Source organism: Amphibalanus amphitrite, unplaced genomic scaffold (genome assembly GCF_019059575.1).
Source record: "Amphibalanus amphitrite isolate SeventyFive unplaced genomic scaffold, NRLGWU_Aamphi_draft 000412F_arrow, whole genome shotgun sequence".
Classification (NCBI taxonomy): Eukaryota; Metazoa; Arthropoda; class Thecostraca; order Balanomorpha; family Balanidae; genus Amphibalanus; species Amphibalanus amphitrite.
Genome location: NW_024881906.1, coordinates 28,126 through 55,483, shown reverse-complemented (window position 1 = coordinate 55,483; position 27,358 = coordinate 28,126). Strand labels below are relative to the sequence as shown.

General features: G+C 53.5%; 1 protein-coding gene and 1 long non-coding RNA gene across 10 annotated transcripts in view; both read left to right on the top strand.

Annotated features, from left to right (window-relative positions):
- LOC122390843 (acetyl-CoA carboxylase-like) overlaps positions 1 to 15,430 on the top strand; it is a 54,747-nt gene extending 39,317 nt beyond the window's left edge. For all 9 annotated transcript variants that reach the window (XM_043384186.1, XM_043384185.1, XM_043384184.1 and 6 more), the window contains 17 exons: positions 580 to 816; positions 1,288 to 1,491; positions 1,868 to 2,023; positions 2,379 to 2,522; positions 2,811 to 2,954; positions 3,296 to 3,421; positions 3,567 to 3,687; positions 3,998 to 4,206; positions 4,519 to 4,662; positions 4,948 to 5,068; positions 5,630 to 5,823; positions 6,173 to 6,308; positions 6,784 to 6,961; positions 7,367 to 7,568; positions 8,132 to 8,368; positions 9,065 to 9,211; positions 13,740 to 15,430. In XM_043384186.1, the coding sequence (XP_043240121.1) occupies positions 580 to 816; positions 1,288 to 1,491; positions 1,868 to 2,023; positions 2,379 to 2,522; positions 2,811 to 2,954; positions 3,296 to 3,421; positions 3,567 to 3,687; positions 3,998 to 4,206; positions 4,519 to 4,662; positions 4,948 to 5,068; positions 5,630 to 5,823; positions 6,173 to 6,308; positions 6,784 to 6,961; positions 7,367 to 7,568; positions 8,132 to 8,368; positions 9,065 to 9,211; positions 13,740 to 13,934 (2,895 nt within the window). In that variant the 3' untranslated portion in view covers positions 13,935 to 15,430. The remainder of the gene's footprint in view (positions 1 to 579; positions 817 to 1,287; positions 1,492 to 1,867; positions 2,024 to 2,378; positions 2,523 to 2,810; positions 2,955 to 3,295; positions 3,422 to 3,566; positions 3,688 to 3,997; positions 4,207 to 4,518; positions 4,663 to 4,947; positions 5,069 to 5,629; positions 5,824 to 6,172; positions 6,309 to 6,783; positions 6,962 to 7,366; positions 7,569 to 8,131; positions 8,369 to 9,064; positions 9,212 to 13,739) is intronic.
- A 952-nt stretch (positions 15,431 to 16,382) lies between these two features.
- LOC122390834 lies at positions 16,383 to 25,668 on the top strand. Its single transcript, XR_006258238.1, has 3 exons — positions 16,383 to 16,575; positions 21,030 to 21,064; positions 25,591 to 25,668. It is a non-coding gene; the product is annotated as an uncharacterized LOC122390834 (long non-coding RNA).
- The last annotated feature ends 1,690 nt before the right edge of the window (positions 25,669 to 27,358 follow it).

The window sequence follows — 27,358 nt, the reverse complement described above, 5'->3', positions numbered from 1 at the left end:
AAGAAGCTAATTCCAACATCAGAAATAGCCAGGGCCTTACAAGTTATTAAAATCAACCACTGTATCGGCTGTAGCCACCGAACTGACTGGACCAGAAGCTCCTGGGCCGAATAATCAGATGCCTCGCCGCCCGCCCCTGGCCAGCGCGAAGCCCCGATCTGTCACCGCTAAGCCTCTGGTTTGGTCAGTGACTCAGTAGCTCTCGTAGAGCTGAGGAAGACTCAAGTCGCATCACTTCGGGAGCTGAAGAGCACAATTCAAGGCTTTGCCGACAGTCTGGACGCTGAAGATGAAAACGGGCTGTGAGGCACCTCCGGACACGTGCCGAAACGGTGCATCAAAAGAAGGGGCAGATGTGTGGAATAGGTTTGAGTGACGGTGATATCGTTTTTATATATTCAAATGTCCAACAATTGCGGATGAAATGATATGCAAATTTCCTTAGAAAACATTGTTATTATGTGCATTATGACCTTTTACTTTTTGACACTTTTAGTGAAACACCCTGTAGTCCAGTGTCTGATGGCACCGGCCGTCTCCACTTCAGCGTCTGACCCCTCCGCCCTTCTCTTTCCGCAGGTGGCGGCCGGCCAGGAGGTGACCGACTTCCGTTTCTTCATCCGCTCCATCATCCGCCACTCTGACCTCATCACCAAGGAGGCCAGCTTCGAGTTCCTGCAGAACGAGGGCGAGCGGCTGCTGCTGGAGTCGATGGACGAACTCGAGGTGGCCTTCTCACACCCGCTGGCCAGGCGCACCGACTGCAACCACATCTTCATGAACTTCGTGCCCACCGTCACTCTGGACCCGGCCAAGGTGCGGGGCTGTGTCTGTTGTTGGGGTGGGGAGGATCAGACAACACAGGACAGGGGCAAGTCGAAGAGCAGTTAGTATGCTAATAACAATGCTGATGATGGAAAATGGAGACCAAATGGTTTTGGATTGGCTTTATTTTCTTTATTTCTAGTAAGTGGATGTTTTTGTCCGTTAATGATGACCTGACCTAACCTCCATAAGTGGTCGTGAAACTTTCATCTTATGATGTTAACTTGACCCGCCCCGATGCCGTCCCCGAGTGCGTGTCCGATGGTGATGCAGATGACCTAACCGTCCCGGATCTGACCTGGGCTGAACCTGCCCTAATCTCCGAGTTGCCCTCGGGTAACGGAGTTTTCGCGATATTGTGATGGCCTTACCTGACCTGACTTGACCCACCTTCCCTGTCCTAAGGTGGTGGAGTCTGTGCGCCCGATGGTGATGACCTGACCTTCCCTCCCCTGTCCTCAGGTGGTGGAGTCTGTGCGCCCGATGGTGATGCGCTACGGCCCGCGGCTGTGGAAGCTGCGCGTGCTCCAGGCCGAGGTGCGGATGACGATCCGCTCGTCGGCCCACTCTCCGACCACCTCGATCCGGCTGTGTCTGAGTAACGAGAACGGATACTACCTGGACATAGCGCTGTATAAGGAGGTCACCGACCCGTCCACTGGACAGGTGAGGGACGGAGAGGGGCTGCGGGGTGACTGAGGATTCGCGTGGACTGGTGGCTGTTGGCTGGAAAGTCGGCTACCCAATGGGCAGACGCGGGAGCGGATGATGGCAGGGAGATGTCTTGCGATAAATGTCTGAAGAGCCAGCTATTGTTGCCTAACTCGCCTATCTTGCTTTCTCTGTCATCGTCACCCTTTGCGTCAGCCAACGGACTTGATGAAGTGAATACGAGTATAATTAATCATGTGGTGCTTTAAATGCATATGGTGTTGAATTCAGTCATAGGCAACGCCGCCAACTATGAAATGAGGCGTCCTCGCAGTCGCTGCTGTCATCATCCTGTGCCTAACCCCGCCGCCCGTCCCCCGTCCGTTCACAGGTGAAGTTCGAGGCGCTGGGCGGCAAGCAGGGCCCGCTGCACGGCCTGGCCGTGGACACGCCCTACCTCACCAAGGACTACCTGCAGCTGAAGAGGTTCCAGGCACAGCACAGCGGCACCACATACGTCTACGACTTCCCAGAAATGTTCAGACAGGTAACCGCGGCTCACTTGCAAGCATAAGCTCAGATAGCTAATCGAAGTTCCCTGACATGGTCAGACAGGTAGTCACGGTTAACGGAGGCGGTCAAGCATACTGGTATTGACTGTGGTTTGATTCAATTTTGGTTTGGTGTGTATGCCTTTATTTTACTTGATATTTTTAAGATGCTGAGGAAAATATTAGGAACAATATTTCCTTGTTAGATTTATTTCTTTTGCCCGCTTACGACCTATCGTATGCTTACTTTACTTTGGACAAAATGTCAGGAAACACACAATGCTGAATATCGTATCGGAATTTTCCTGCGTCCTATTTCTGACCTCGGCTCTTCCGTCGTCTCGTGCTCAGGCTCTGGAGAAGCTGTGGTCGAACCATGTGCGTCGCAACCCGGACGTGGTGCCGCCCGAGGACCCGCTGCACCATCTGGTCGAGCTCATCATCGACGACGACAACAACCTGATCGAGGTCAAACGGCTGCCCGGCGAGAACAAGGTCAGAACAGGCGGACTGACGGTGGTAGCCTTACCGTGCCCGCTCGGCCGGCTCCATTGTCAGCGCCACTTGGCTGCTTCTCATGCAATACAACTTTAGTGCAAGTGTTTCCTGGAAGGGTAGAGTGAGAAAGTGTAGCCGAGTTCATGAATTGGTTGTCACTTGTTTCGCTGGCTGGTTTTAAATTACTGCAGGGTGCTATCAGTTGGATAACCATCCATTGAACATCGTGGCAGTGTCCTGTACGCACGTCCATAACCTCACTCTCTTCCGCCTCTGTCCCTTCAGATCGGCATGGTGGCCTGGAAGATGACGCTGCTGACGCCCGAGTACCCGAGCGGCCGCGAGGTGGTCGTCATCGCCAACGACCTGACGCACGCCATCGGCAGCTTCGGCCCAGAGGAGGACGTCCTGTTCCTGAAGGCTTCGCAGGTACGATGGGGGGAGACCCTCCAGCTGCTGCCACCGACTTATTGGCATTTGAAGGCCTGGTGGTTGTAGATGAACTTATGTTGTCTAGATGAACAAGCTCCTGTTTTATTTACGTCATCCTTGCAGTTTGCGTTGAGGTTACCGAGTGATTCTTTTTTTTTTGTCTTCAAGCTGTTTCACTTATCCCATTGCGTAAGGTAGTCAAGCATATGCACGCCATCGAAGGAGTGGCATTTCTCTATCGAACAACGTGTGTTTGATGAAAACAGCGCCCATTGTTCATTGTATACAATAAAGTTACGACTTTGTAGCTGACGTTTCTTCCCATTTTCCTGTTTCAGCTGTCTCGCCAGCAGCGCATTCCCCGTCTGTACCTGTCAGCCAACAGCGGAGCCCGGATCGGCATGGCCGAGGAGATCAAAAACCTCTTCAGGGTCGCCTGGGAGGACCCCAACGACCCGGAAAAGGTAAGTGAGACCGTCGGACTGTTTGCCTCAGAGCATCGTGAGATACGATCCTTGACGCTCTTGTGACATTTTTAATCTCTCTTCCCCTTTGTTCCGTGAGTAAGTAACTACTTTGCCTGACGTCGTCGCTCTTTCTCTCCGTCAGGGTTTCCGCTACATCTACCTGACGCCGGACGACTTCCAGAAGGTGTCGGCCTCCAACTCTGTGCACGCCGACCTTGTCGAGGACGACGGGGAGTCCCGCTACAAGATCAGCCACATTATCGGTACGGTCTCAGTTCGATGGACATGCGTTTTCAGTTCATGGACGCGTTAATACCCAATACCCATGGTGCGACGTGATATTCACGCGGCGCATTCTTTAGTGCAGCCTCCTTCACATCTTGATACGACCGTTTTCGTACTGCTCTAATCTAACCAGCTGGCGAGGTAGACAATATTCTGGTACTCCTCTGTCGCTTATCCTACTCGCCAAACGAGTCCGTTTGTTTAATTCGACCCATTATTCTATTTTTGTTTCTACAGGCGAGGCGGAAGGTCTATATCATTACCCTCTATCCCTATCCCTCGTTCCAGGCGAGGTGGACGGTCTGGGCGTGGAGAATCTGCAGTACGCCGCCATGATCGCCGGCGAGACGTCCCAGGCGTACCACGAGGTGGTCACCATGTCGATGGTTACGTGCCGCGCCATCGGCATCGGCGCCTATCTGGTGCGTCTGGGCCAGCGCGTGGTGCAGGTGGACACCAGTCACATCATCCTCACCGGATTCGGAGCGCTCAATAAGGTCAGTGTCCTACAGTGTGCGTGGGTGTTGATGGAAGTGGAATGTGCGCAGAGGAAACATGAAAATTAAATGGGACGGAAAAACGTTTTACATTGGTTGGGGTAAAACTGAGGGCTTATTGGACTAAACTTCCAACATATTGTCGATACATGCACGGATCGTTTGGCATAGTTCTTGGTAATACTTAATTGGAAATTCGCCTTTTCATTGAAATACGTTATTGCTATCCTCGTCTGTTGCGGATTGTCATTTCCCTCGCATCATCTGGCATCATCCCCGCTTACCGCCACCCTCTGGTGTTCTCTGCCACAGCTGCTGGGCAGCGAGGTATACGCCTCCAACAACCAGCTGGGCGGCGTGCAGATCATGTACAAGAACGGCGTCTCGCACGACGTGTGCGGTCAGGACTTTGACGGCATCTGCACTCTGCTCAAATGGCTCTCCTACGTGCCCAAGGTAAGGACGTGACGGGGCAGGACAGGATGTCGGGTCAGGACGAGCTAGTTATGACTGGCGGGGAAATTGCGACAGACGATAAAACCGTATTTTAGCGTTGAATGCTATGCTGGATTTGAGAGAAATTGTACTTCCACTCAGCCAGTACTGTGTCAATAATAATTATTTTGTCATTCCTAAGCCAACTGCACGAGCATATGTGAGCAGCTGATGTGAGACCAACCCACCACCATCCGTTGTTAGCACTTACCTCTACTGACATCCCCTGCATGTTCTGTGTTACAGCATAAGGGTGCGCCGCTGCCTGTTCTGCCGAGTCCCGACCCGATCGACCGACCGGTGACGTTCCAGCCAACCAAGGCGCCCTACGACCCGCGCTACCTGCTCACCGGTCGATCCAACCCAGGTCAGTCAGGGAGTCGAATCGTCGTCATTCGTGTGTTAGGGGACGATCCAACCCAGGTCAGTCGGGGAGTCGAGCGGGTGTGGGAGGGGCACGCTCTAATCCAGGTCAGTCGGGGAGTTCAACGGTTACGTGGTTGTAGGACGCTCCAACCCAGGCCAGTCAGGGATTCAAACGGGCAGGTGGTAGTAGGGTGTTCCAGCCGAGGTCAGTCAAGGATTCCAACGGATGTGTCGGAAGGAAAATGAAACAGTAAACAGTTCGAAGCCGTACGGACATGGTATACCCTGGTTAGAAGGACACTTTAATTATAAGTTAGTGTCTTAACTGAATGAAACCGTCGACACTTGCAGCAAAGTTCAAGCTTCAGAGTCCCATTAACCACAAGTTGACGGGCACCTGTATCGTCCACCTCAATTATCACCAGCCTTAGTTTGCGTCCGCGGATACTCAATACTGTAACTTGAAGCCTCTATCCACCACAGTCAACTGTAGGTTTTTTAGTCCCCATTAGTCTCACGTCTTCCCTACCCTAACGCTTCCCGCCGTCTCTCCGTTTTTCAGCGAACCCGGCCGAGTGGGAGTCGGGTTTCCTGGACGCCGGCTCGTTCTCGGAGGTGATGGGCGGCTGGGCGGAGACGGTGGTCTGTGGCAGAGGTCGGCTCGGCGGCCTGCCGCTCGGCGTTATCGCAGTGGAGACACGGACCGTGGAGGTGACGCTGCCGGCCGACCCAGCCAACCTCGACTCCGAGGCCAAGGTACGGATCGCGAGATGAAGCCGGGGTGATGAACAAAACAGGCTTTTATGGTAGGCTGAGATATCGAGATATCTTCGTTCTTCTGGTAGATTGTTCTCAATAAAATGCAGGCATTTTAGATTAACATGCATAACGAACGGTGTGTATGCATATTTACAATCGAATATACAAACGTCGTGGGAAGACCAATTTGTCGAAGTCAGTGCGCTGACAAGGAATGGTGGTACTGATCATTTTCCCACGTCAGATGCAGGTTTCGTGATGGCTATAATTTGCAGTTGTTGCTCTTTCCAGGCGCTCCCTTTTCAGTTCCCAGTTGACATCCCTCCCCGCGCGTCTGTCTGCACAGAAAATCTCCCAGGCTGGCCAGGTGTGGTTCCCCGACTCTGCCTACAAGACGGCGCAGGGTATCGAACTCTTCAACAGGGAGGAGCTGCCGCTCATCATCTTCGCCAACTGGCGCGGATTCTCCGGCGGCATGAAGGGTGAGACAGAGTGGAGAGAGGCCCTGGGAGGGAGAGGGCTGTGGCGGAGCAGGGCAAGCGGAGGGCATTAAGCTCATTAGTAAAATAATGTCCTTTGTTATTTCCGATTCGAACTCTGATAACTTATACCTACCACACTGCCGGTCATGCAGATCGTCCCATCTCAATTACATTTTCCTCGGCTCCCCAATTATCGTTGGACAGCCGACGCGACTTATATGACCCCGTTCTGCTTGACCCGGCGCTCTCTGTTTTCCTCTTTTTAACCCGACGCTCTAGCTAACTCCCCTGTGCTCTTTCTCCGGCCAGTCATGCACGACCAGCCGAAGTTCAGCCCCCCCCCCCCCCCAGCTCTGTCTGGCTCCTCTAACTCCCCTCTGTTCTCTCTGTCAGACATAATACGACCAGGATATGTTGAAGTTCGGTATTCTGACTCTGTTTGGTCCCTCTAACTCCCCTCTGTTTTCCCCCTCAGACATGTACGACCAGGTGGTGAAGTTCGGCGCCATGATCGTGGACGGTCTGCGGGCGTACCGTCAGCCCATCATCGTGTACATTCCTCCTTACGGCGAGCTGCGCGGCGGCGCCTGGGTGGTCATCGACGCCGCCATCAACGACAGATACATGGAGATGTTCGCCGACCCCGACAGCAGGTCAGAGGGACAGACTGGAGGGAGGGATCGACCCCGACAGCAGGTCAGAGGGGCAGGAGAGAGAAGGTCTGGTTGTGACGAGCCCATAGTGTGGTATGTACCACTACCAGTACCGAAAGAAGGCTTTGTAATGTTATGATGTTAGTGGGCTACCTGCAGTGGCTGCTGCATTTTATTTTGTAGGACCCTGATGAGTCATTTTTTACTTGCACGGCTTCCGTGCGGCAGCTCAGTGTTGCCGACACTGAGACGGTTGGCGTCACTGATGTGGTCGAGTTTGTTAGCGATTTATTCGTGTCACATCCCGTAGCCGTACCTTTCTCTACGCCCGTCAGTCCGACTCCAGCCCAGGGTCGTCTCGTCTCCAGTCTCTGACTCCCTCACCTTCTCCCGTCCGACTCACAGAGGTGGCGTGTTGGAGCCGGAGGGCACAGTCGAGATCAAGTTCAAGACCAAGGACCTCATCAAGTCGATGCGCCGGCTGGACAGTGAGCTGCGCACACTGCTGAACGAGCTGAACCAGCCGGAGACTGCTGGCGAGCGGCGGGCCGAGCTGGAACGCCGGCTGTCGGCCCGGGAGCAGCACCTGCTGCCCGTCTACCATCAGGTGCGTAACGGACGGCGGACTGGCTCTAGTTTACCCTGCCTCGATGGTGCGAGAGGAACCCACGAGTGAGGTCTGCTGGTCCTTACCTACTGTGGTATGGATGGTGGGTGATTGTTGTGCCCCAATCGTGATGCCTGGGTCGACCCGGGTGTTATTGTTTCATAGTTGATTCGTTCCAGGGCTTGCGCGACTTGACCAACGAATCCGGTCCGGTGAGAGGAGTCGTGCTCGTGTGCCAGGTTGTCTATCCCATGGTCTAACCTCCCTCCTTCCCTCGTCGGATGATTGCACGACCTAATCATTTTCTAAGTTTAACACTCCCCCGGCCTCCCTTGTGACTTAACCCCTATTCAGGAACGATAGTCCTTCCCCTATAGTCCTTCCTCTTGCAAGGTCTGATCCCCCACCCTGTAATTATGTGTTGTCTGCCGTGCTGTCCAGTTTCCAGCCTAGCTAGCCTCTCCGCTTCCCAATCATGCCCGACTCCCCTGTTTCGTCTCCCCATTATGTGTCGTTATGGCTGTCTCCTTATCATTCTGACCTCCCTCTTTCTCTCTGCACAGGTGGCCGTTCAGTTTGCCGACCTGCACGACACACCGGTGCGTATGATGGAGAAGGGCGTCATCCAAGAGATGGTGCCCTGGGGCGAGTCACGCCGCCGACTCTACTGGCGACTCCAGCGCCGGCTGCTCAGCCTGCAGGCGTGCCGACTGGTGGAGCGATTCCAGCCCACCTCACGACACCAGCACGTGCTCAGCAAACTGCAGCGCTGGTTCGTCGAGGACAAGGGAACCATGCAGGTACGCTGACGGGCCCAAAGGGGACTTTTCCTTCTGCTTATTTGTTAATATATTATAAACGCGAGTGTAGTTGTGAATTTATTTTCAGAGGACGCTAAACGGTACAACTAAGCGTGCAGCTGATTTGCTTGATACGGTTTTGTTTACGATCGGTGAGGTTTAGCGTCAGTTGTCGATCGTAACCCGCCACCTCACCGTTACCTGCATTGCTTCTGTTACAAGACGTCAGAGTTACCGATAATGTTACCATTACTCACATACTGTCATCAGAGTTACCAGTAACGTTACCGTTACCGTAACAGAGTTACTAGTGGGATGACGATCAGCTGGTGTCCGAGTGGCTCCCCGTTACCAGTAACGTTACCGTTACCGTTTACAGAGTTACCAGTGGGATGACGACCAGCCGCAGCTGGTGTCTGAGTGGCTATCCGCTACCAGTAACGTTACCGTTACCGTTACAGAGTTACCAGTGGCATGGCGACCAGCTGGTGTCCGAGTGGCTCCCCGTTACCAGTAACGTTACCGTTACCGTTTACAGAGTTACCAGTGGGATGACGATCACCTGAGGTGTCCGAGTGGCTCTCCGTTACCGTTACCGGTACCGTTACCGTTACAGAGTTACCAGTGGCATGGCGACCAGCTGGTGTCCGAGTGGCTCCCCGTTACCTACCAGTAACGTTACCGTTACCGTTACAGAGTTACCAGTGGGACGACGATCAGCTGGTGTCCGAGTGGCTCTCGGAACAGCTGGACACCAACAACGTCTCACATTCGATGCTGCTGGAGAACATCCAGTGTCTGGAGCGGGAGGCGGCCATGGCTCGCGTGAGACATACAGTACAGGTGAGACATTGATACATTGTGAGACAATGTGAGGAAATGTGAGACCTCCAGTGTCTGGAGCGGGAGGCGGCCATGGCGCGAGTCAGGAATACCAGGAGCCAGGCGAGTCAGGTGAAACAGTGAGAAATGTGTTAGGGCCAAGTAAAGCTGCATATACCACGACACGGTGTATTGTGCTTCCAGCGACCGAAGACCAAGCACGGACACGGCGACCCGCCGACTGACCCAGTCCGGTCACGGTCGCGCCCTTATATAACCACGGCACAGAGCGCATGCGCGGTGACCGCGCGGCGGTCAGGCGGCTCGCCGGCCGGCCGGCCGAGCCGCCGGCCCGGCCCGCGCCTCGGCCCCGCACGACCGGTCCGCGGTCACAATATCCCAACACTCCTCCCCCCATAAAAGAAACGTTTCCACTTGGTCAAGTAACAAAGAAACGCGACACACTACGCGACCGGAACGCGACCGGAAATACAAACTGATTCAGACACTGGTGATGCACATCGAGAGCATCCGAGGCCTAGGATTGAAAACGATCTGGGGGGAGCGACACTCTGCCAGATCTGGTCACATACGCGCCCCGCACAGATGTACTCCCATTCCCCACCTGATCTCGGGCCCGCCGGCAGAGGTAGTACAACGCCAGTGGATCCGGTCCAGTCTCCTCGGACCCCGTCTGCTTCCTGGGACGCGTTTCTGTGGCTGTGTCCAATGCGTCGTCCCTCCGGGTGCTTCCAGACGTTTCCTGTTTGTGGGACTCCCGTTCCACAGCTGGCTTTAGCTGGTTGAAGTGCAGAGCCTTTTCCTTGCCCTTGTCGTCACGGACGAGGTACGTTACTCCTCTCTCTCCTCCGAGGCGGCCGATGATGGTGCCCGGGCCTTTGTAGTACAGTGCCAGCTTCGGCTTCCCGCCGACCGAGACCCTATTATCCCGAATCCATACCCGGTCACCAGCCTCGAACCCTTTTCCGCTCGCGCGCCGGTTGAATCGGGTCGCAGCCTCCGTAGCACTGGCCCGGGTTTTCCTGATAGTCGTCTGATAAGCCTCTGAAATGGCCTTTAGACGGTCTTCAAGGTAGCACCGGATATTTACCGCCCGATCCGGAGGGTTGATGACCGCATCGAGTGGCGTTTTCGGGTGGAATCCGTGCAGCAGAAAGAACGGGGAATATCCGGTGACGCTGTGCACAGAGGTGTTGTAAGCCATGCAGTACGCCTTGATGTCAGCGTCCCAGTTCGTTCCTTGAGGGTCAACGTATTTGGCGACCATGTCCTTGAGTGTTCTCATAAAACGCTCTACCATACCATCACTCTCGGGGTGATAGGGCGTTGTACGCGTTTTCTGGATGCCCAGTCGCTTGCACATGCACTGGAACAACGCAGACTCAAATTGGCCTCCTTGGTCCGAGTGAATCTTGTCTGGCACCCCCATGTCGTAAACCCAATCCAACAGCACCGTGGTTACGGTTTCGGCATCCTGCCGTCTGACTGGGTACACTCGGACGTATTTAGAAAAGTAGTCCATGATGACTACTGCATATCGGTTGCCATTCTCCGACACCGGCATCTCAGTGATGTCAATCGCAATTCTGCGGAATGGCTGACTCGTGACCTCCGTCACCAGAGGAGCCCGTTTCTTCGGTGCAGGGCGATGGCGCCGTTGGCAAAGGTCACACGTGCTGCAGTACCGACGGATGTCCGCGAACATGCCGGGCCAGAGGAAGCGCTGTCGCACTCTTTCCGTTGTTCGACTCCGTCCCAAGTGTGCGGACGTCGGATGGTCATGGGCGAGCGTCATGATCCTTGATCGCATCGAATCGGGGACCAGGGCCCGGAAGCCCCACTTCGTCCTCATGCCGAGAACGCCCTCCCGCACTTCGAGCTGCGTCCAGCTCCCACGCAGTAGCTCCCACTCGGCGAGAGGGTGATCGGGCGGTGGTTCCCGACTGCCCAGACAGGCGTTCCTCATCACACTGAGGACCTCGTCCTCTTGTTGCGCCGTCTGCAACTCCGATTGTCCTGGTGCTTCAGTGATTAGGCGTCCCGCCTGGTCATCCTTCGCACTAGGTGGCGCAGTAGGCAGTGCGCAGACTTGGTCAAGTTCTGCTGCGCCTCGAGTCTTCCCCACACATTCCTCCTCTTCACCAGAAGCAGGTTCTTGGGCTCTTGTAGCTGCGGTATGCACGGGTGCTTGACCGGCTTCGGCGGGGTAAGACTTGCTGCGCTTGCCCGTCCAGATATTGCCGTTGACTGGTCGCTGCCGGGACATCGCATCGGCATTGCCGTGATCACGGCCCGGCCGGACAACCACCCGGAACTGGTAAGAGCTCAGCTCGATGGCCCACCGGCCACGTCTTCCCGTCCCGTCCCGTTCCACATTGATGGACTCCGGTACACCTGTGAGTGGTTTGTGATCGGTCACGACTTCGAATTCTGCTCCAACTGTGTACTGGTTGAATCGCCGGATGGCGTGAACGATGGCCCAGAGTTCTTTATCATATGTTGGCCATCTGCGCTGTTGCTTTGTCAGCACCTTACTGTCGTAGGCGATGACTCTCTCCGTGTCACCCACCCGCTCCGCGAGCACTGAACCGACTGCAGAGTCGGATGCATCCGTGTACAAGACGAATGTACCACGGAACGTAGAGAGGGCTAACACTGGAGGTGCAGTCAGCGCCTGCTTCAGACTCTCAAAAGCTGCTTCAGCTTCTGGCGTCCACGTCAGGTGGTCACCCACCACCTTGGCTTCCCTCAGCGGCTTCGTGAGATCCATGTATTGTGGGACAAAACGGCTGTAATATCCGCACAATCCGAGGAAGCTCTTCATGCCATCTTCCGTCTTCGGTGGAGCCCAGTCGAGTATCTTCTGGATGTTATGTGGGTCCGGTAGGAGTCCCTCCTTTGCGACCCGGTGACCGAGGAACGTAACTTCGCGCTTTGCGAGGCGGCACTTTTCTGGTTTGAGCTTCAGCTTCGCCGACCTCACTCGCTTGAAGACATCACGGAGCGTTGCGATGTGCTCGTCCTCGGATCTGCTTGATATGATGATGTCATCAAGGTAGACTAAACAGCGTTTCGAGTCCAGACCTGCAAGCACCAGTTCCATGAGTCGCTGGAATGTGGCTCCAGCATTTTTGAGACCCATGGCCATCACCCTGAACTGATGGAGTCCTTTGCCCGTGGAGAACGCCGTCTTTTCTCGGTCCTCTGTGGCCAGCGGGACCTGCCAGTAACCGGTCGCCATGTCGAGCGTCGTGTACCACGTTGCCCCCGCTAGGGTATCCAACGCCTCGTCGACCCTCGGCAGAGGATGCGCACATCCGCGAGTTCGGCTGTTGATCGCGCGGAGATCGACGCAGAAGCGGAAACTTCCATCTTTCTTTCTGGCCAGGACGACTGGGGAGCACCACGGACTTGTACTCTCTTCAATTATTCCATCTTTCATCATCTGCGTCTTCTGCATCTCGACTTGCTCGCGGAGTTTAACTGGTACCCGCCGTGGTCTCTGCTTCACGGGAGCCTCCTCCCCTGTGTCGATGTGGTGTTCGAGCAAATCTGTCTTGCCGATATCACCCGCATACTGACTGAAGATGTCTGCATATTCGCTGAGAATGGTTCTGACTTCTGAGCTTCTCCTTTCCTTCCGCTGAGAAGTCAGATCCGTCCACATCAAGTACTTCTGTCACCGTCGTATTCTGACGCCTTTCTGTTCTGCAGCTCACATCATCAACGTCATCATCATCACTGTCCTCAACGCCTCCGTCTGCAGCCAGGCACAACTTGTACTCGCAGTCCTTCTCGTTTGTAGCATCATAAAATGTCCCTAGGTCACTGCCTCTGAGAACACGGACTTCTTCAGACCCAACATTTGTCAAAATGATCGAGACGCACCCGTCGTCGTCCTACCGACCGCGCCAAAATATGTTAGGGCCAAGTAAAGCTGCATATACCACGACACGGTGTATTGTGCTTCCAGCGACCGAAGACCAAGCACGGACACGGCGACCCGCCGACTGACCCAGTCCGGTCACGGTCGCGCCCTTATATAACCACGGCACAGAGCGCATGCGCGGTGACCGCGCGGCGGTCAGGCGGCTCGCCGGCCGGCCGGCCGAGCCGCCGGCCCGGCCCGCGCCTCGGCCCCGCACGACCGGTCCGCGGTCACAATATCCCAACAAATGCAGAGGCATACAGAGAAGATGCGAGGAAATGAAGACGGTGAGAGGGTGAGGCAATATAACGGATTGAGCTAGATGAGAGTAGCCTACTGAGAGGCGAGTGGACTGGATGAGAAAAATGTGACTCACTTTTCTGCAGTCCATTGCCACCTCTCCGGGAATATGGCGTAGAATGCGTCATTAGTCAGAAGTTTTCGGAGCCGGATTAACACAACAACTTGTAGAATAATGTAGTAGGAACCCCGTGGCAGTTCGAACATGACCCGGTTAGTGATGTAAAATTGATTTAATTGACGTCTTACGACACGCTAAGACACCTGACCCGATATCTGACCTTGCTGACCGTTCGGCAGGCGCACCCGGAGATCTCGTCGGAGACGGTGCTGTACCTGATCCAGCACCTGAGCAAGCCGCAGCGCGCCGAGGTCATCAAGGCGCTCAGCACGCTGGAGAGTACGGCGCCCGCCGCTCCGACCTCCGCCGGTCTGCCGGCCGGCGCCACTGGCAGCGACGTACCCGAGACGGACACGGGCACCAGCTCCGAGTGACACCAGCGCCACGCCGCGGCCGGCGGCCGAGCTACAGTGTGATCCGCCGTCAGTAGATGGCGGGGGTGTCGCTCTCCGGGAGCGCCGCTCAAGGCAGGGTCCGGTGTGTTCGTAGGGCTGGGTGGGGTTGAGCCAGACTCTCGCCATGTCTCGAGTACGGGATCATCTGTGTCTTAGCTGGAGAGCTGATTACGTGGGTGGCTAGTTTTAGGGTCTCGCCGCGCCGCGCCGTCAGCCGCCGGTGGTTCCGTACCTGGCTGATGTGTCAGTGCAAACCGTGGGTCTCAGTGGGGCGGCCTTATCGCAGTGCATGTGTCTGTGCTGCTATGTCGAGCAATGGGAACTCTGTTTTACTCTGTGTCGCCGACTAGACACGCCTGGGATTGGTCAATGATTGGTCAGCCGATTCTCCGAGCCGCCCGGACTTGGACGGATCGGCCCAGAATAGGGAGGCTCAGATGTGTATTTATCTTGCTCAGACTCTGGCTTTTGTGGTGTAAGCGGCCTACCTCAGAGCTGCCGGTAACCTGCCGATCAGCGGAGGCACATTAGGGTTGCGGAAGGTGCGACACCAAAGTAGCAGGATTTCTAGGGAAATATATATGTAGAGTTCCATTGGGCCTAGGAAAACTGCTGATTAAGCTTTAGAGAGGGAGATTAACTTACCGCGCCGCTGCCGATTATTTAAATTGTGGTAGTACGATCGTTCCGGGATCAGTGAATCGAACCTATTTAGTTGTGTTGTAAGAAGCTAAGTTCAAGTGTATTGGAGTGTCCCGTACTGATCATTCTCTGCTAATTCGAACTGAATGCGATCGAGTTTGGTGGGCGGTTAACTGTGGAATTATTGGCAGCGAAAATCCGTGGGGCAGATGAAGGCGGCCGGGACCGATCCCGTCATGAGCTCAGCACTCGGCAGACGACTGATACGACTGGTGACCTCAGTGATCGGCCACCTGCAGTCTGCTCACGCCGTTCAAACGCCGATATACATATGTTCTACAGATAAACGCGTTTCATGTATTGCCAGCCGCTTGTTTATTTTTATCGACAAATTGCGATGTGTTTCCTTGCCAATTGAATGTTCTCCTCGGCTTTGATTATCGTGCAATGTGCTCGTGGTAATTCTGATTGGCCTGCAATGTGCTCGCGGTAGCTGATTGGCTGACAGTGTGCTCACGGTAGCTCCGATCGGCTGACTGTGCTCGCGGTAACTCTGATTAGCTCTGACTGTGCCAGCCCGACTGTGATTGGCGGCCGTGTGTTGGTTTGTCGGGTCCGTGGCCCGGCCAGGTAACAGGCGGTCCCGTCGGTCACTGTACCCTGAGCTCGGTACCGCAACGGGAGGGCCGGGAGAGCCACCCGTGCCGACTGGGTGCGCTCACAGCAAGGAGATATATTTTGAAACGGCGAATCGTCGGCAATGGTTCATGTGGTGTGAAATATGCAAGGGTGGCAATGCGACCATAGGCCAATAAATGTTCATGTATGGTATAGCGATGTTGTCAAACACGAGTATGTGTGACACAAATCGTAAGAGTCGCACGTCTTTTTGTATGCATAAAGGCAGAGCAGTCGGGCAGCTGATAAGACAGCCAACAATCGTCTCGAGCAAGAGCAGCGACAGGTAGCGGCAAGAGTTGACAGACGAGGTTATGGTTTACGCATTAGCCTCGAGTGGAGGGTTAGGTTGGGTAGAGTCGTTTGGGAGAGCAATCTCTTCAAACTCTTTCGACCTAAAAAAGCCATTGCAGAGCCACAGGGTGATGAGATAGGGCGTAGACATTGGACTTTGCGGACGCCACGGGTGGGCGTCGCCCACCCGTGCGCCGCAGCCACGAAGACCGTCGCCGCGTAGCGAAAGTGCTCTGAGTAGACATCTCGTCCTGCCGCTCAAACGGTCATCCCGGAGAGGCCTGTAGTCCGAACGAGACCTTGTCCAGTGTCCTCGCAACCTGTTGTCTGGGGATGACCGCTAAGCACGGCCAAGGGTAGTCGGCGAGTAAGGAATCTGGAAACTGATTGATGGGTTTGTTCTGGGGCTGGCAAGGACAGATGGAACTTGGATGGAACGTTTCTTTTTTTTTCGCTACTTTTTGTCAGACGAGAGCAATGTGTAGCGAAACGGTTAGCAAATTATTACTCAGTCGTTGATTTGCTCGGAAACTTAAAAACTGCAGTTCCAAATATTTCAGCTCCACCCAGTATGTGACCTTGAAACTCAGGAAGCATCTCTAAATAACGAAATTTTGTCGAAACGAAATCCATACTTATGAGCAGTAACGTAAAAACAAAGTGAAATCTTATTTTGAAATTTGTTTTGATTTTCAATTTGAGCCTTTTTGATGCTCAATTCTGCTTCTTAAGCTGAAAAAGGGCGTGGGAAAATATTCATCACCGTGGGAAAACCGACTCAAATGCATGAATTTGTCGGTTTTTAGTCAAACGTATGCCTGAATGCTAGGCCAAATATCAAAAATGTTATTCATCGTGCCAAATTCATAACATTGGATCCAGATGAGCCCTAGAATCGGACATTTTCGATGGCATCTCTGAGAAATATTTCGTAATTGGTTGATGCTCCGATGGGAAATATGCGTGAGAGAAGTGTAGGCAGTTGCGCCGGAGGCGTTTCGAACTGGTAAGAATGAGAATGCACTGCCAATTATTCGTGGTCGGTGATTCTAGTGACTGCCATAAATTGCTGTAGAAGGTTCGGAACTTATAATTTGGTACTTTCAGCAAGTTTATTACAGTTTAGTAGCCCGCAAAGATCTTCCATAGTTGGTGTTTTTGCCGCCGGAAGGTGCGCCACATTGTCTCAAGCGCTGAATGTCAGTATCAAAATGAGTTTCAGTCATTTTTTTAGTTTGTTTTTCATAAATTCAAGAGGAAAACGCATGTTTTAGGATCTAAGTTCAAGGAGGACAACTAAACATTTTAGAACATGGATTCCGCTGCGCGCATCACGATATGAATGGGCAATGGCACCTATTAAATCGTGCATTTGTGCTTGTATAGTCTGATATAGTCTGATAAGTTAAGCCTGGCTGATCACTTTCATTGCTCAAATGCTGATTGCATGAGATGATCAATGGGGATAAATGAAAATTTACAAAAGTACCTAAATTGAGAGCAAAATTAAATTTTCAGCCAGAAAGTGTTTGAAAGGAATTGAGGCTTTACATGTACTTTTCATAAAGCGCTAAGTGATTTGACAGCCTAAAATAGTCAGATTTAAGTTGATGTCATGGTTTTGTTTGATTTACTTATTCTTTTCAAATTATTTTTGCATTGATATTTTTTTGCATTGGCTCTCCTTGTTTTATACTTTCAGATCCACAAAACGCGATCTTAAACTTTTGCAATACGCTGTGCAGTGTACACCCTCTGTCCACATATTGATGCTATTTTTTAGCTTGGTGTCATACTTGTGTTATGGAAATCTGGAGAACTTTTTTCCAAACCATTTGAGTGTAAAATGACCTTTGTAGTTGGCATGATCAAAAGCTTCAATAAAGGAGCAAGCTTATTAGAGTATTATCTGATGAATCAAAACATATTGTGAGAATATAATATCCTGTTCTAAGCTTCTGAGCTTTGCAATAGTTATGATGTTAACCCGCGCCCCGTTGGGCTCTGCCGAGCAACGCGCCCCGTTGGGGGGGGGCATTTTGGCCCCCCCTAAGATCTCGAGAACCACGCAACGTAGCGACAAGCGGCAAACGGTGTTGGATAGCCCTATCAGGGAACTACCTTGTGACCCAATTTTATCGACCTAGGTCAAACCGATGACGTCACAGGTCAGGTCAAAGGTCCAATTTTCACCGTTTACAGGCATTTCAAGAAATGCGTTGTAAAATCGAGTAAAATGCATTTCATTGAAAATCATCGATGGGGAAATATTCTTCAAACACATATTTTGCTAGTTGAGGTCACTGATACCAGGTCAGGTCACTGAGGTCAGGTCACTGGGGGGTCACAATATGAAAGTGTCGTGTGATACATGTTTTATGGTCCATTTTACATGACAAATGCGATTATGTGGGTCAGGCAGCCTTTGGGGCCAGCTTAGGTCACGTTTTGGTCAAGGTCAGGTCAAGGTCAGGTCAAGGTCAGGTCAAATAAGGTCAAATTTCAAAGTTGACATTTTTGCATAAAATGGGTATCGAATCGATGCAGCTCGTCACGGGGAGTTCAATGGTGGTCTTTGTTTTGCCGTACGAGGTCTAGAATCGCTAAAAATTGAGTTCAAAAATTTGACGTCATCATTTTTGAACAGTTTTTTCGCTATAACTTGGCCAAAAAACGAGATATCGATCTGAAATTTGGTATGTATATAGAAGAGCGCAGGGACTATCACATATATTCCGGTTTTTTTCGAAATTCGGAAAAATTTTGGATTTTTTTTTAGTTTTTCTAAAAAAATCAATTTTTGGATTTTTTTTGGTCAAAAACCCAAAATTTTGAAAATCCGAGATAGCATTTTTGTAGCGCCGCTTTTTGTCTATTAGACCATATAAAGAACTTTGAAATTGCTTGATAACTGTAGATTTGGTGAGCGCTTCAAGATTGCATGTTTTTTGCTCATTTTTGCTCGAACATGACAGTTTGACCTCAATAACTCCTGACCTAAGGTGACCTAAGACTTGAAATTTGGTGTGAAGGTGTCAAATTGATGCCCGGAAAGGTACTGAAAATTTGGCGGCGCTGCGCGCCGCCGTTTTCTTGCTATTCAGGAAAGACCACAGGGGGGGGGGGCCGAAATGGCCCCCCCCCCAACGGGGCGAGGGTTAATCTGCGTCCCAAGCACTGTTTGGCTGGTGCTGTCTTGACAGCCTAGTTTTCACAAGAGCATGTGGGTTCAAATCGTTTGTGAATGAGGTTTAAAGCTAATAATTTTCACCATTGGCAGTGCAAGAAGCTTCAGCAAGTATAGGCTCATGCTGGAGTCCATTCTGAATAACGAAAACCTGTTGATAGAAATTGGTTACCGAGCAATAGGTGCTTTCATGCATGCCAGATGTTAAACAGATTGCTAATTGTCATCAAAAGAAGCAAAGGCCTCATTGCCTACAATACAAGGTAACCCTTCTTTGGTGGTGTGGTGACACTCTTCACCTTCTTCAGAAGGCAAATCTGGCTGCCTTTTGTTTCACATCTGAGAATGTTTGTAATGGCAGTTTTTTTATATAAATTTAATCCGAACCTAATGATTGGAAGGATTCACAAGGACAGAGCCCCTGCGAAGCGAAGCTTGTTGCGGTGACCCTGCCCTCTACCCTCCGATCGCGCAAGGCAATTCCGGCTCAATGACGGAATTTGGAGTCCAAAGTTTAACGTGCGCACATAGTCGCGCACGGCCTAATGTTTGTTGTTGTTTAAGCCTCTCCCAAAGATAGGTACTCACCTAGGCACCTAGGCTCACCTAGGCACATACCTACAAAATCACTGTTCTTCATTTTCTTTGTAATGGGTGTTTTGGAGTGATTTAATGTTCAGGCTTGAGGTTTTCTTTGAAAAGCTGATTAATAATGTGAAATACCACATTTTTCATGAATTATGATGTACTTTGGCACTAAGCTCACATTGTCTTTAGTCTGGCATTATTGATTATAGTGACTGGAACCTGAAGCTTCATCCTCATGCAGCTGGCTGCTTACAGGAAGTCTAATGATGATTTAATCTGAATGGTTCAATATGCTTTTCAAGAATCGTACCTGTCTTCACCTTAGCATTATACTTTTTCGCCACCAAGCTCAATTCAGGATGCTCTTTCCAGCATTCAATTGTGACTTTTTCGCCATTGTAGCCTGACTAGTTATCTGTTGGCGTTAGCAGGTATCTACCGTAGTGTCATACACCATCGCTGAATGTATTGGTACCTGAAGCCAAATGGTGCCGGTAAATACTTATCCCTAAAGGTGACTGTGTCGATACCGTTGCCAGTTTAAGAGTAGTTAGGTACCGGTAATTCCCCAAAGCTAATGGTACCGGTACCTGCAGCTGAAGGGTATCGGTACTTGCTTGGTGACTGTACCGGTGTACCAGTACCTGCGGCTGTCGGCAGCCGGTACCGTCCGTACCTGCCGCTGACGGTGGCGCCCCCTGTCCGCCTGTCCGCGCCTCCGCCAGGTGTCGTCGCCGCGGTCCGCGTCCACTGTCGTTTCAGTCCCAGTAACGGCCGCTCTCCGTTCAAACCCGACTCGTCCCCTGACCCTGAACCGGCGCTCCCGATCTCACGGTCCTCCGCCCGGGGAACGGTGGCGGCGGAAACCGCCCCGAGTCGGGCCTTTCGTCCCACCGTCCGTCTCTGACATAGGCGCGTGGCTGGGCTCAGCTGGGTGGGTGACGTCATAAAGGCTGTCGGTAGGAAACTGATCAATATTGGCGTATTTTAGGGTGGATCATGGGTAAGGGAATGATCAGGATGGAGCCAAACATTAATGTAATAACATGCTGTTACTTTCATGTGAATCTGTTTGAAACCGAAGCTTTCTCCATCTGCCAGTGATGTGTGGTTGTCAAGGCCAGTGCTGATCTGCCATAATTTCGATTTTTGACTAACTACTCTCTTTGTGTAAAAAAACATTAAAAAAAAATGTTTAAAAAATGGCAAATCCCCTGCAAACACTACTTGGGCTAGTTAGCCCAAAAGAGTTAGCCAATTTCTGAGATAGAACCCCGTCCCCATTTGGACCTGAGTCCCATCCTTCCGCTGCAGCGCGGAAGGACGCCGGTGACACACAGAGAGCAGCGCGCTGCTCTCTGTGTGTCACCGGGTGCCTCCGTCGCCGACCGTCACCACATGCTGTATTTGTGGCGGCGTCACTCGTCACTCTCCGTCCCTCTGTCCCGGCGGCGTGATGACGGCGGTGACGGCTCCGCGGAGAGGGATGACAGATCGCAGAGTGTTTGCGCCATCAGCCGTGCCGTCGCCACCGCCACCGCCGCTGACTATTCATGCTTCTGTCTTTCCTGGGTTTCTCTGGTGTGACACGACGCAGAGTTTGTTAATTGTGGCATCTAAAGCAAGGATGTTTTTATGCAGCATGTATTGTTAACGAGCTACTGACTGTATATTGTTTGTTGCAGATTGCTAGCACGGATAAACTGCTGATCGTTTTCAGGTAAGTCAAACTCGGGTCTTTGCCGGTGTATGTTTCTGGTGGCGGCGGTGATGGTCTTTTGTTGTGTCGACTGTAGTGTTCAGTGTTTCGTGCCCGACTAGTGCGATTTCCGTTGGAGGCCATTTCCCCTCGTCTCTGTGTATCTCCGTTCGTTTGTCGTCCACGCGATTGTGAGCGTTGCTGCTCACCCCGCACCCAAACAATAACTGAACGCCACCCGTCGGTCTGCCGAAATGTCCCCGGCGGTGTCTGTGTCACGAAACCTCGCTGTCTGTGTCGGAATGATGACGGAGAGCCCCGGCCGTCACACTGTACGGTGACCGATGACGCCATGAAAGTCTGATGAAGACGTGGCCCAGTGTGCGGACTGTGGTCGACACTCGACAGCGCACACCGGAGCGCCTGTCGACAGTATCGCCGAAACGGCTCGCTATGACTCAGGCTTCCAAGCTCAGGCTCAGGTGACTCGCCGCAGAGTTGGACCCGCAGCGGGTCGGGTGGCGGCGCGGCCACGGTATTTGAAGCGGCTCGCGGGAGGCTCTCACGGTAGCCGGCCGTTCTCAGGAGTGCGTGCCACCCGTTCGCCAGCACTTCCTGTCATTTGTCAAAGTGGCTACTCATCAGCCTGGTACAATCACGGTACCCGTAAACAATTACACTGATTTAGAAAGGCGTTCGTCTCTGGGCCTGTTCCATTGCCACCTTGCAGATCATATGCTTCTTAGTGACACATGCATGATTATGAATTTTTCCCTAGCGAGGAGATTTTGGCCCTGGAAGCCGGCAGGCCAGCGGAGACCCCTCTTCGAATTTAATGACAGTGCCAGGCTTAGAAGCGGTGCGGTGATGGAATCGTCCCGTGACGATGTTTGAGGAAGGATGGATCAAATGCGATCCGTGACGGTTCCACAGAGAATCTGTCGGCCGCCGACTGGCATCACTGGTGGGTTAACACATTTCACGCGCTCTGCCGGCTAAATGAAAGATGTCTTGGGGAATTTGAACGAAGTGGTTCGCACCACCGGCACAACGTGAAGGCGTGGAATGGGATGGCCTCTCTGTTTAGCCCACCACAGCTGAAATGTCTCTGGGTTGTTTTTCTCATTTCACGCTGATGTTTGGGAGTTTGTCGTGTAGTGAACTGAAGGATGGTAGCTTTACTTGTCTCATTTCACGCTGTTCTTTGGGAGGTATGTCAGATAGGCAAGCTTCAGGATTGTAGATTGAAAGAAAACATCGGTGTGGATTCTTACGCTTACTAGGTCGTTACAGCTATGGGATTCTAACTGCCTACGGAGGTGCTCCAATGTGAAATTCTCGGGTAGGGGACTGAATTAACTGTGACTCAGCTACTGGACTTTCCAGCAGCAGCTGCAATCAGATCCGGATAAACTTTAGTAGCCCAGAAACATTTCTTTCGGCGTCTTCCCGACCCTCACCGGTCCCGTGCGTTGCACTGCGCCGGGCTGCAGTGCTCGTGCCGGTAGCACCCACTGCCGGCGCCCGCCGGGGGTGGCGTGGGGTGGCGACGTTCTGCCGGTCATCACCCCTCTCGGCGGCCGGCCGTGGCCGTGGCGTCGGCCGTTTTCCCGTGCTTCCGTGCGCCGGCCGCTCCCACGTGGCCGTGTGAGAACACCTCGCTGCCGCCGCCGCCGCCGCCCCGACCTTGCGCCTCTGCGCGGCGCGGCGCGCGCCCGCTCCCTGAATAGGTGTAGCTTATGATTAATCCGGCCGCCACGACGGCGCTGGTAATTACCGGCTATTAGAGCGGGCTCATTTCCTGCGCGCTGACCCGACCCCTGACCCGGGCCACGGCGACGGTGGGACCGCGCGGCGGCCTGTCCCTGCGCAGCGCCCCCGCCGCCGTCGGTGGGCGCCGCCCGTGCGAATGGGGAGCGTGCGTGAGCTGATCGCGACTCGGTGGTGACTTGCGAACCACCGTCAGCTAGGTGCCGACAATGCCCAACTGACGACCACCGGGTTACCGACAACTCTGTGGAATCACATAAACATACCGTATCTGCTCCCATCGTTGTAGTGTTGTCGACTCTAGCGGCACCGTTCATTCTGACTGGACGCGGGGGATATCGATCTGGGCAGGTGCTGCTGTGCTCCCCTGCTCCCTGCTGTCTGCCCTCCCTTCCTCCCCCTCCGTTACCCGTCACGGCGGCAGTAGACCGATGGTTTGGATGTGCGGGATGGGTGCGTTTGTACCGCCCCCACAGAGCGATCGCCCGCCCCTTGTCATTACACAGTGGACCTCCGTCCTCGCCCTGTCTAAATGTCGGTCACCGGCGGAGGCGGGGCAGTCTGCTATCAGCGATCACCTGAGTGTGTGGGAGGCTTGGTCACGATGTGACCAGCGACCAGCGCGGCGGACTAACTGTAGTGCGTATCGTCCCAGTCGCTGCCGTGCTGCCGGTCCGCTCCTTGGTCCGAGCGGCGGCCCACTGCGGTGCTCGGTGCCATATCGGCCCCGCTGCCGGTCCGCTGCAGCACGGCGGCGCATCTGTCGAGATACAGCAGCGATCAGCACCCTCCGTTCCCATCCAAGATTACTTTACTATAGGTTCCCATCGGCGGCTCGCTGATCGGACGGTTGATGTCGCGCCGGTCCTGTGAACGCCCGGACTCGCACTGCCGCGGCGCGGCGGTGCGGCTCGGTGGCGTTTTTAGCGGCTGGACGCTGTATTTTTTCATCTCCACTCTGCCTGATTCACCGTCCGGCGAGCAGTTTGGTGCGGCGCTGCACTGCTGCTCGCCGAAAGAAATCCGGCTGGAGATCGCCACCGCCGTCGAGACCGGAAGCCGGTGGCTTTCCCACGCTCCCTGCGCCGAAACCAGCTGGGGACAGATTCGTGGCGACACAGATTTGCAGAGGTGCCGCCGGCCTCTGGCCGGATTACGGGTGCAAACAGAGACGAAATGACGTGGTAGCGACAGTCTGCTGTCTTTGTTCTGATTGGAGTTGCGGTCGGCGGTGGCTGGTTTCGTCAGAACTGAATGCGTGCGGTGCGGTGGTTTTCTGAACGCGGCCGGGGCGGGACTGTCACGCTGTGACTTGACAAGTCGTGATGGGAGCTGACAGCATCGACGGTCGGCCACTTGGTCGCACATTTTCCAGTGATTCGAGCCAGATCATTCCAGCAGTATTTTTAAGAGATATTTTTCATTTAGTCACACTGCTTGAATTTTTCAGGTTCAGGATGGCTGGAGTTCATTTTTTTGCGCTAGTTTGATTCAGACATTTCCCCTTATTTTATAGTTGAAACCTAGCTTACCTCAAGTCGTCTACCATCTGGGTTTCACAGAGTGGTTGGGCTGCAGATGGACCTTAAATGCTTTGGAACAGCGGGTTTGTTAGGTTTTACATGCATTCTCATACATCATTGCATGCAGTTTCATAAAGTATTTATATTGCCCCAAATGTGTTAATCCGGTTTCTAAACAAAATTAGTTTCACTGCACGACCTACCGACCAGCCTACCGTACCTCTTGTGATCCAAAACACACGAGGCTCAGCCGGTTTCGTCACACTTTGGAAGACATGCAAAGAGCATGGCTTTCATCACGCATTCGACTTAACTATGGCTAGTGCAAGCTCTGTTCCTGTAAGTTTAAAGCTACACGATGTTGTTGTAATTCTGCTTTCTCCGGTATTTTGGGAAGACATAGTTTTCATATCGCCCGGTGGAGCGCTGGTGGCGTTTGCGGACGGCTGTATTTGGTTCATTGCTGTGCTAGCCCTCTGGACGTTTGACCAGTCCGATCAAAGTATTCCTTATGCCCTTACTCATAATTTGGCCGCCGGTGATGCTCGACCGCTCCGCTACTCTTGTTTGGACTCTCTAAGTCGAGTTCCGTGCTTTGGGTCAGGCTGCTTTATTTGGGTGAAAATTGTTTTCCTCGTAAATGTTTTGTTTGGTGTCTTCTGTCTCGGATGCCATGATCTCCATCCCTGTCTCTGTATCCCGTCCCGTACTCAGTACCCTGTCCAGAGTCCAAGAGTCATGGACTCTATCTAACCCTGTACCCTCTTTTCCGTAACGTATGCCCTATCCCTCTTCCCCTATCACCCCATCTCTCCCCGCCTTTACCCCGCCCGTGTGTTCGGTGAGAGCTGACGGGTGTCGCCGGCCGGCGGCTCTCTTAGAACTCCTCTCGTGATGCAGCGTGGGACCGCCGGCCGGCGCCGCCCCGGCCCACACCTCATGCACTGCCCACGCCGTGTCTCCCTGCCGGTGCCGCCGTGTGTCCCGCCGTGTCCGTGTCAGTGTCAGTGCCGGAGCAGGTGGACGTCCGCGGGGATCTGAAAACAGACGGGTGTGTCGGTCGTTCAGGTGGGTCGGCCATCGCTCATAAACGGCCTGTCACTCGTTTTGTTTGTGTACCCCGTTATGCATGTGTGCATGATCAGTGTGCCATTAGTGCATCCCTGGTGCCACGTGACTACTGCCCCGCTGGTATCTCATCACCCACCTTCTGTCCCGCTCCTCTACTCACCCATCAGTGTGTGTCCGTTACAGCCGAACCGATCCTACTCCGGGATGATCCTCCTGCCGTACTGATCCGAAGACAGTGCGTCCGGACACACTGCCGGAGCGCACTATCAGAGATGGCTGCTTCAGCGTGCCCGATGGACGCGGCCAACACCCTCCTGCTCCTGTCGACCGGCTCCAGCGGTGTCCAAGGACTCCCACTGGACTCCTCCGCCACCGTCCAAAGTCTACCGATGAACTCCTATGACGTCCTCCCAGCTCCGCCGGTAGACTCCTCCAGCACCATCCAGCTGGCGCCAGTGAACCCGCCGTCCGCCGCTCTCCAACTCCTGTCCGGGACTGTCCCGACACCCGTCCTGCTGGCAATGGTGGACTGCCGACTGCGGTACCAGCAACAGCAGCTACAGCGGCCGTACAGTCTCCTACTCTGGAACCCACAGACTCCGCAAGTGCTCCATCCGGTCTCGGTGGTCTATATCCTGTATCCGGCCAGCTCCACCAACCTACCCACTCAGGTAAGTTTCCTGATATGTCCCCGGTGTCATTGTTGAGGCGCCCCCTGAACCATATGGCCATTTGTAAAGAAGCAAACATCAGTAGTACTTGCCATTTCCCAACATATCGACTTGTTTTAGTTCATGTATTTAGTTGCTGCCTTCTCAATCCTAAGACTCCTTATGTGCGTGTATGGCTCCTTATGTTTCATAACCGCGTGTGTGTATTGTAAGCCTCTGTACCGATATGGCTGGTCCTCCAGTCGGTCTGGAGAGCCCAGTCCAGTCGCCAGTCCTGTGACTGCTCCGCCCCAGTCGCCAGTCCTGTGACTGCTCCGCCCCAGTGGCCAGTCCCGTGACCGCTCCGGTCCAGTCACAAGTCCTGTGACCGCCCTAGCCAGACGGCCGGCCGACTGGTCACGAGTGGACACTTTTCTGCACCTCGGGGACGCTGAGAGCTCGGTCACACCGCGCCCCGCCGACAATCTGCGCCGTCTGTGCATTTTTGCCGGCCGCTCAGATGGGCGCCCATTGTAATTGGCCGCTGTGCTCGCCAGTCAGGCCCGCCGACCCGGCTATGTGATGAGCGGGGTGTCACGGACGATGCGACGTTTTTCATCGATCTCAGTCGGGGACGTTTCACCGAGGTCCGCGCACACCAGGCGATGGTATCTTCCAGAGAGGGTTCGTCTGGTTCGGCAGAGAGTCAGCCACGACTAGGCTGCAGAAGAATTGTTTTGTTAACGGTATCGTCATTACATTGAAGTTTTCATTTGTGTCTGCCAATTAGATTGTTCAGAAAGTCCCTCTTTTCAGCGTTGTTTGCTTTACTGATCAAACAGCGCTGTTTCAACAGGTGTGGGAATACGCTATTTTTAGCTGTAGTCGCGATAAGTTTGTGCACGACACTTTCTACATGACAGGTATCTGATTTTATGGTGGCACTGACCCGGTGAAGCAAGACATCCAGCATGGGACCCAGTTTACAAACCGGGAGTGGTGCGTTTCTGCTTCTTCTAAGACCTTGCTCTTGACTGTTTCAACACTCTTGCTGCCGTCTTTTAGTCTCAGGATGGCTATCTTCTGGAGCATATGGCCGATCTGTTATTCAGTGGTCTGTGTGATAGGTCTAACACGGGTCGGTATTCTGACCGGTGACCCGCCCGGCCCTCTGACACCCGCCGCCCGTCGCCGCCGGTCCGGAGCGATCGGTGACAGCTGGCCGGCCAGTCGGCGGCGGCGGCGGCGGCCTTGCCGTCCGGTCTGCACTGGGACGGCCGTTCCCACGCCGCCGCGTCCGG